Consider the following 9393-nt stretch of genomic DNA (forward strand, 5'->3'; position numbering starts at 1 on the left):
CGCACAGGGGCATGGAGGGCGGCAGCAGCCCAGGGAGTGAGCTAAGCCGTCATCTACGGAACTAGCCGTAGAGGAATTTATCATGTCATCACTGTCTTCTCCGTGCCTAGCATGCTGCCCAGGATGCATGTGGGATCTTACAGCTATGGGTGTTACTTTATAGGAATCGAATGTTCGTTCTGACAGCGTGAAGGTTCTGAAGTCCACTGAGCAGGTGTCACTGACAGTGAGGAATCCCGGAAGCAACCCCCTGCACACCTCAAAGCTCACCTGCCCTGGTCCCTTTCTCTCAAGAAGCTACAAGCAAGTACAGAAAAATCACGTACTTTTCCAAGGCACTTTTCTCGAGCCTTTCCGCCTCCTTCTTCTGCCAAGCTTTGTGCTTCTTGACACGGGTTTCCCACAAGCCTCTGATGACGGAAATGTCGAATACGACCACTTTATGCCCCATTTTGGGAGCATGAAATTACCTATTTAAAAAATATAGATGTGTGTCAGCTATACACACACTGAAGAAAACAGTTTAACTATGAACTTTAAACGGAAACGTGAATGCATCAGTTGTCCTAAGTAGTGGTAAAATGCCTTCTCCCTTCCAAGGGGCAGTTTGCTAATGTTCTTAGTCTGATAATCCTCTGTGTGAGTCAAAGTGCAGCGCTCGCCCTGGAGTCGGCTCTTCCAGATGTTACTCGTTTCCCTCCCCCTCAGCTGAAGGCCCCTGGGGAGTCCTCAGGCTTCATGGTTCCACATTCTATTGAGGTTACTAGCATCTAATCTTCTCAGTAGGTTGTAACATACTCAAGGGCAAGTTTGCTGAGTTAACCAGAAACACACACACACACACACACACACACACGCACACAGAGTTATCTGAGGCTACACAGTGGACACGATTAAGTAACAAAAGCACAATATTGTGCCAAGCCCCCCTGAGCAGTTTCCCACCTGGGAATGACCACACAGCCTGGAGACATGTTCTGTGAGGTTCCCCAGCGATGTAAATCCTCAAGAGCTGCTGACCTCTCTTTATGTAACTTTCCAAGTGCGAGGAAAGTCAGACTCACATCTGAGTAAGTGAGACCTAGCACGGTGCCGGGCACATAGTAGGCCCTCCATAAATGTTTACTGAATTAATAAGTAAATGAATGAATGAACGAATGAATGAATAGTGAATAAAAGATGTGCATCCAGATTGCTTCGCTCTCGGGCCTCTCGGAGTTTTCTCTCTTCTTTTTCCCAGTTCATGTTTACTTGTTTGTTTTAAGTGATTATCTGCTCACTGAAAAAAAAATTATCAGGACATAAAAGCGCATTCTAATGTTTATTCCACTGAGCTATATTTATTTCCCTTGTCTAAGTAAAATAGCTTTCTAGAGATCGTTTTAAACTCCCCCTAGCTACAGCGTCGAAATCTGGCTAAACCCATTCCCATCTGCACACACACACACACACACACACACACACACACACACACACGGAGCGTCGGCTGGCAAACAGCAGGGCTGAGGCATATTCTCTGCTCTAACTCCAGACACTTCTAACTAGTAGTCAGTGAGGAGGCAAAGCCAAACAGTTCATCTTCTGACTCAAGCGCGTACTCTCCGCTCATGACTTGCCAATGTGCTGGGAACACGAGCTTGCATTTGTGCAGCTGAACATTTGCAGTCTATAATTTTAGTGTAAAGAGCTGAAATGCTGACCCCAATTTATTCCTCTATTTTTTTTTTTAATTCTGACATCTAGGACTGTCTTTGTCTCCCTCGAAACCCCTTTCCCTAAAAGAGATTTCTAACAAAGGAACAAATGGCTCAAGTTTTTATGAGGACGTATATTTTCAGTTCTCGTGGGTAAATACATAGGAGTGGAACTGGAGGGTCATCTGATAACTCCATGTCTAACCATTTTAGAAACTGCCAGACTGTTTTCCAAAGCAGCTGCATCAGTTTACATTCCCGCCAGCAGTGCACGAAGGTTCTAGTCTCTCCACATGCTCTCGGCACTTATCTTTTCGTTGTCATAGCTGTCCCAGCAAGTGCGAAATGATATCTCATTGTGGCTTTGATTTGTATTTTCCTGATGGCTAATGACATTGAACATCTTTTCAAGTGCTCGTTGGCCATTTGTATACCCTCTTGGGAGAAATGTCTATTCGAACGCCTTGCGCATTTTTTAATTGGGCTGTCGTTTTATTGTTGGCTTGTAATAGTTCTCTGTGTATTCTAGAGACAGGTCCTTTACCAGACATGATTTGCAAAAATTTTCTTCCATTTCGCGAGCTGTCTTCTCATGTTCTTGATTCCACTCTTTTACTTTTAACCTAAATATATGGTTATATTTGATGTGAGATTTTGTAGACATCTTATTAAATCATTTATTTAACCCATTCTGGCAATGCCTTTTAATTGGTATGCTTAGGCAATTTACTGATAGGTTTGCATGTAGGTCTAAATTTATTATTCATGTTCTGTTTGATCCTTTTTTGATTTTTCCTCTTTTACACTTTCCTGCCTTCTTTTGTGTTACCTGGACATTTTTTTTAATTTTCTTGTGTTTTTTTTTTTGTTTTTTGTTTTTTGTTTTTTTACTACGTTTCTTTGTGTAGCCTTTCATCTTTCACGGTTGCCCTAAGGAATATAAGATACGCGCTTAACTTCTTAGTCTACTTAGAAACAATATTTCACCATCTCAGGTGAGATGTAGAAACATTCCTACCCTATAGGACCCCTCATGCCTCACCTCTCCGTTGTAGTTGTCCTACGTATTACATCAGTCAGGGCTATCCTTTTGGCTTCCAATGATCACATTTATTTTAAAGAAGTCAGAAGGAGAAAGCGAGCCCATCATCTCTGCCCTGACATACAGCATATCTGTTGTTCTTCTTTCATTCCCGTTGTCCAAAGTTTCCCTCTGCTGTCAGTTCTCTTTGCTCTAAAAATCTTCCCTTAACGACTCTTTTAGAGGAAGTCGCTGACAAATTCTGTCTTCTGCCATCTGAGGGTATCTTTCCTCCACCTTCATTCCTGAAAATTCTTTTTGTCGGATGTAGAATCCTGAGCTGACACAATTCACTCCTTTCCGTGCTTTGGGATTCTTCTGGCATCCAGGATTCTGATGAGAAATCTGTAGTCATTTGAATCATAATATTCCCATAAGTGATGCATCCTTCTTCTCTCAATGCTTTCAAGATCCGTTCTTTGTCTTTCGTTTTCCTCAGTTTAATTAGGATGAATCTGGGCGTGGATTTCTTTGAGTGTATCCTGTTCAGGATTCCCTTAGCTCCTCCAATCAGTAGGTTTTATCTTTTGCCAAATTTGGGGATTTTCAGCAATTATTCCTTCGACTGTTTTTTTCTGCACTGCATTCTTTCTCCCCTCCTTCTGGGACAATGAAAACACAAATATTATGCCTTTTGATATTGTTCCGTAGATTTTTGAGGCCCTGTTTTTTGGTTTTTTTGTTTTTTAACGCCTACAGCACCTGGTATTCCAAGATGGTCTCCCATCCAAGTACTAACCAGGCCGTAGACTCTGTTTACTTTTTATAAAGCTCTTCTCTCTTTTTCTCGGATCAGTAATATGCAGCCCTCTATCTTCTGGTTTCCTGACCTTCCCTCTGTCATCTCCATCACGTTCACAAGCCTATCCGAGGAGTATTTTATTTCAATTATCGTCTATTTCATTTGGTTCTTTATATCTTTTATTTCTTTGCTGATACTTTCTATCTTTCCACCCACACCCCAGAGCAGAGGGAGAGTGCCCAAGAAAGGGGTTTAGACCTCATTTTAGAAGTTGCGTTTCGGCCCACCAGATAGCAGAGAAGCCCTCTCTCTCTCTGGTTTGGTCGGGCTGCCCACTGAGAGGCCACCTCCCAGAGGGCAGGTGGAAAGCAACCGGTGGCTTGGGCAGGCAGGGCCGACAGGAGCAGGAGGCCTTCAGAGTGAGGGCCACACAGCGACTCGCAACAGGAATGGCATCTTGGTGTGTCACCTTTCAGACCACAGGAGGCTGCGTGCAGGCCACGTGGAAGTTTGCTTGAGAAAGTCCAAGTACAAGCATGAACAGGAGGCCTTCAGAACACACGGGCTATCACGAGGGCTCTGTTTTGGGGGTCAAGCGAGCTGCAAGAAAGATTTTTGCTAGCCAAAGCTGCCAGGTTGCAAAAGAACCATGTTCTGGACCCACGGCTGGGCCAGACTCCCAGAGATGTCTCACACGGCCGACCCCTTGCCCACGATGAAAAAGGCAGGACGCTTCTTCCTACCACACTGTCCTCCCATGAGAAATTTTTACATGGTATTCATTTTAAAGCTGTTTATTTCACAGAGTGCATACACTGAAAGGGGCATTCAGAGCTGAAAGGCAATAAGTTGATAACCGACACGGTAGACGATCAATCTCGTCAGGTTCGGACCCCACAGCCCAGCCTGGCTTCGGGGTCGTGATTCCCGTGTCAGATCCATCTTGACTTTTCAGTGCTGTCCAGCTGTTCCACGTGCATCGCCATGTGGCCGCCTGGGACAGGCTGATGGTTCTAGCAGACTCTGGCATAAACACCCTTCGGGGGTTGCTCTCCAGAGCCGCTCCCCCTGGTCCTTCCAGATGCCGGGGGCCCCCTTGTCCAGTCCTCTGGCCAGAGCCCTGGGGCTTCAGTTTCTCTGCTTCTCTGTGCAGTTCTCACAACTGAACTTGGGGGTCAAGCAGTGAGAGGACTGAGAAGAACAGAAAGTTTTCTCCACGCTCTGGGGACCACAGCTCCTGTGATCAGAAAGGAAGGGCCCCTCCTTCAGAGTTTAGGGCGACCGGGCTCCTCCGCCCCCCAGTCTTCTTCATAGGATTACTTCAAAATCCCACGGGGGCTGAGGCAGGAGAAGATGGAGAAAAGAAGAAAAAAAAACAAAAGAACAACAGGGATCTGCCCCTCTCTCGGCGTTAGGAGACCCCTTTCTGACTCTGGGAGCCAAACTAGGTGCCCTGAGGCCCAGGTCTGGGTTTCTGGCTGCCTTGAATCCAGGCTGGGCAGTGCTGGTGGGGAAAAAATGGGAAACACAGCACAGGCCCCACGGTACTTTGAATCCAGGAGTCCTTCCCTCGTTCTCTTACCTCCATTTGCTTTTCAGGGTCCTCCTCCTGCTGCTCCGTGCGTTCTACCCAGGTTTTATAGCAGCGTTTAGTGGGAGAGGCAGGATGGACTGTGCCGGCTCCTCTTCCCCAGAACCAGACAGCTCTGCATTTACTTTTCCCCTTACCACTTCCCTTACTCTGTCATCTTCAGCTCAGGAGCACCTGAGCTGCAAAAAGGTCTTAAAGCTTTGACATAAAAGCCTCCATAAACAAATGCCAAGCATCGACCCAAAAACAAGAGTATGAAGTCCACGGCCAGTCACGGAGAAAAATTTTTTCGAAGGGCAAGAATCGGGCAGCCTCGTTTCTTTGAGGAAATGTCTGTGCGCACTCCCAGTCGACACATAAAGCAAACCAAAAAGCCAAGTAGTGTGAGCTGTGTTTGAGCGGTGGACACAGCGGCCCTGCCAGCCGAGAGCAGCCGAAGCTGGAAGAGCCGCGTGCTGTCCGGGGTGCGCGTGCTGCAGATAAAGCAGTTGCGCCCCAGATTCTGTGGTCGAGTTTCTTCATTTTCTTAGGCCAGTAAATCCTTGAGGAGTAGCCAGATCTGTGTCCTGACTGCTCCTGCGTTAAAGAGTGATCGCTCGTTGACACGGATAAATGTAATTCAAGTTCCTATCTTAGAGGAACGGTCTCTTCTTGATGTCTTTCTGTTCTATTTTTAAACAGTTGTAGATTAATGTTAGTCTCGGTATTTTGGTGGGGAAGAGAATATCCCGTCTGCCATCTAACTGCGTTCACCATTTTTCCTGCGTTTTCCAAAGCAGAGAAGGAGGTGCTATCATCCTTCAATGAAAGGGGTTTTTTGAATGTGCCAGGATTTAAATCGGGGTCTTGTCTGTAAGGTGTTCTGTTTGCAAATGCGTGTAACAAAAATTGGAGACTCTAAGGATGGTAAGTGACAACCACGTTCGCCAGGGAGCTACGTGCAACGTCCAGAGATCCTGAGAAGCTAAGAAATACCTGGAGTCTCCTGCAGGATGGTGCTGAGTCCAGGCCCTGTGGACAACCGGACAGGTTCCGCCTTAAACTAGGAGACAGTAGCCCCTTGGGTGGGTGCCGAGACCAGGAAAGTGATTTTATAGCAAGAGCCCTTAAGTCTCCTACTCCAGGACAGGTAGGAGACCTCTGCCCTATTCAGTAACAAAGCCACATTGGGGACCGGAGAGGAGGCAGATATCAGGGACAGATGCAAGTGCCTGTCACTTAACAGCTCAGAGAAGAGAAAGTCTCTGGGCAAATTTACAAAGCTCATCTCTTCTTTGTAGCATAAAGTCCAGTGCGCACGATCTTTCAGCAGATACGTGAATGTAATTTTCTGAGCAGGAATTTTTCTCCAGCACTGCAGAAATATCACCAGGACATACTCTACCAGAGCAGAACAGAGAAAAGCTAATTACGGCACCCAGTCTGGAAGAGGCCCTCAACACGAAGAAAGCCACCGCCTCTTAGAGGAAACTTTGCCACCAAGTAGACTCCGTTGAGCACCGTGAGAACACAGTTTCCACCCGGAACCTCACCAAGTCTGACAGCAAAGAGCCAAGAAGACATCCGAGGCCAGTTCCCTGCCAGAGACCTGGCTTCGCCTGCTTTCAGCAGAATCACGAGCGAGCGTCCCCAGATCTGGCTGCACTGTCCACGGCCACAGAGCATCTTTCAGAGAAGACAAGACCAGGGACCACGAGAGGGGAGGAGGGCAATGATGTCACTCACTGTGACAGAAAGGACCCTGGGGCACAGGGTGTCCTGGGGCTCGTGCCTCTCCAGTGCTTAGCGGTCCAGGCCCTGAGTGAAAACATCCACTATTGGAGATTCTCGAAGATTGGATTCGCAGTGGCAAAGTAAATTGCAAATTCCTCCCAGAAAAACCTTTCGCTTTACCCCAGAGTCAGCACGCTTCTTCAGCAAAGGGCAAAAGAGTAAATATTTTAGGCCTTGCCGGCCAGCAGGCAAAATCGAGACTATTATATAGAGACTCACTTAACAGAAAACTCTCGGCCCGCTCCTCCCGGCTTGCCTGGGGTGGGCCTGCCCGTGCAATGAACATGCTTCCATGCTTCTGCCCAGCTGTCACAGCTGGACACATTCTCAGGACAAGAGCCACTGGCCCAAGGTGAGCAGAGGGGCAGGACAGAGGGGAACTGCTGCGGTCAGTTTCACTCTCTGCCCCCACGACACCCAGACGCCTATGTGTCTTCTCCTGGCGGTCATCTCAAGTCGGGCAGCTGGCCGGAAGCTAGGTAACTTGCTAAGTAACCAACTCCCGAGTGGAGATTCCACTGCTCGGTGCCTGGCAGTTGCCAACAGCGGAGTCTCCAACGCATAGACAGTAGCCAGCGTGGGCCTCGGGCAGCAGCGAGAGACAGCTGGCCAGGTAGACAGAGGCTGAGGGTAGAGGGGGACTAGGACAGATGGGGGTGCTGCAGCTTGCTCTCCGCTCACAGTGCCAGCCTGTCCCAGGAGCGCCCACGTGCCGTACAAAAACATGTGCCAGGCCGGTGGGTTATAGTTTCTTGATCTCAGCTTTAGTGAACCATAAAATATAAAATATTTTGCTTTGGTAGCTATGATAGCTTTAAATTATACCCACTCGTTCCCTGACATTCTTCCCTTCGCAAAGGTAGAGCTTGGCTCCTCTCCCATTGAGCAAGGGCTACACTTAGCGACTCGCTTCTAATGAATATAATATGTGAAAGTGATGGTGTGTGGCTCTGAGACTAGGTCCTACAAGGTCTCTCTGTCTCCCTCTCTCTCTCTCTCTCTCTCGACTCACTTTGGGGGAAGTCAGCCACCATGTCATGACTTCTTTGCCTGCTGGCTCAAGCAACCCCAGGAAGAAGCAATTGAGGCCTCTTGCCAACAGCCATGTGAGCAGAAGCTCTTAAGAGTAAATCTTCCAGCCCCAACTGAGATGACTTCAGATGGCCTGCAGCCCTGGGTGACATCTTGACTGCCACCTCATGCACCCCTCACTTTGGGGGATGTCAGCCACCATGTCATGACTTCTTTGCCTGCTGGCTCAAGCAACCCCAGGAAGAAGCAATTGAGGCCTCTTGCCAACAGCCATGTGAGCAGAAGCTCTTAAGAGTAAATCTTCCAGCCCCAACTGAGATGACTTCAGATGGCCTGCAGCCCTGGGTGACATCTTGACTGCCACCTCATGAGAGACCCTGAGCCAGAATCCCTCAGCTAAAGATAATACATGTTTTAAGCTGTTAAGCATTGCGGTGATGTTGTTATATAGCAATAACTAATACAGTGGACAGTAAAATAAGAGACGCTTGTAAAAATCAGCCTTATTTTATAGCGACATCTGGTATCTCCACCCAGCTGCTTCCTTGGATGTCGCACACATGTCTCAAAGAAACAGAAAGCCCTCCAAGCTTACGCCTTTAGAATCTATCCATCCCGGGCTGCCTTAATTCCCATCTGAAGAATGACTTCATATTTACCTTGAGGTCACTCCTTTATGCTTTCTGTTTCCTCACCGTGCAGACATGCACACACACGCGCGCGTGCACACGTGCACACTCATGCACACATCCAATTGATCACCTAAGTCTTAAAGGGCATGCACCAAGTAGCGTCACATCTGGCCTCCGTTGTGCAAAACTGACAGCCGGTCTCCTGACTTCCACTCACCCACATCCAATCCATTTGCCACACAGTAGCGACAGTCATTTTCCGAAGAGAACTAGATCATGCTGCCACCTGACTCAAGTCCTTCAAAGACTTCTCTCTGGAAAGAAAGGAAGGAAGACCCCAGCTCCTCACGGGGCCTGGTAAGACTCCGGCATGCTCTGCCCTGGGCCAGCCCCTTCCACCCGACCACGCTCCTCCCTCCTTGTCCTCCACGTCTACCTCCGACTCAGCACGAGCTCCCCCTCTGCCTGGACGCCCTTCCCCCCTTCACGTGGCTTCCCCGCAACACACCGCCTGAACTGAGCTCCAGTGTTCTCTGCTCAGCGTGGCCTTCCACGACCCTTCGTCTGAAGTGGATCTGCCTGTGACTTTCCCTCCGGACTCCTGCTTATGTACTTCGCAACCCACAGTACACGCGGAATTGTTCGGTCGTTCATTTAATTATACTTTATCTGTCCATAGACGGAGCTGAGAAGAGCAGCCCCCTGAGAGACCCCAGACTTGGGCTCAGATCCTGGTCCCTTCAAGTCTTCCCCCCAACACTGAGCAGCCACCCAGTGACAGACAGGAGGATCTGGAGGGGCTGCGAGGGCTACAGATGCCAGGCTCTCGTGTCTGAACCTCAACAAAG

At 48.3% G+C, this 9393-nt stretch overlaps 1 protein-coding gene across 1 annotated transcript in view; it reads right to left on the minus strand.

Moving 5' to 3' along the window:
• Window positions 1-451, minus strand: part of LRRC2 (leucine rich repeat containing 2) — a 16677-nt gene extending 16226 nt beyond the window's left edge. Inside the window, 1 exon segment of the mRNA XM_006914909.1 lies at window positions 327-451. Coding sequence (XP_006914971.1) covers window positions 327-451 — 125 coding nt within the window.
• Window positions 452-9393: the final 8942 nt, after the last annotated feature.

Source organism: Pteropus alecto, unplaced genomic scaffold, assembly GCF_000325575.1.
Source record: "Pteropus alecto unplaced genomic scaffold, ASM32557v1 scaffold156, whole genome shotgun sequence".
NCBI lineage: Eukaryota > Metazoa > Chordata > Mammalia > Chiroptera > Pteropodidae > Pteropus > Pteropus alecto.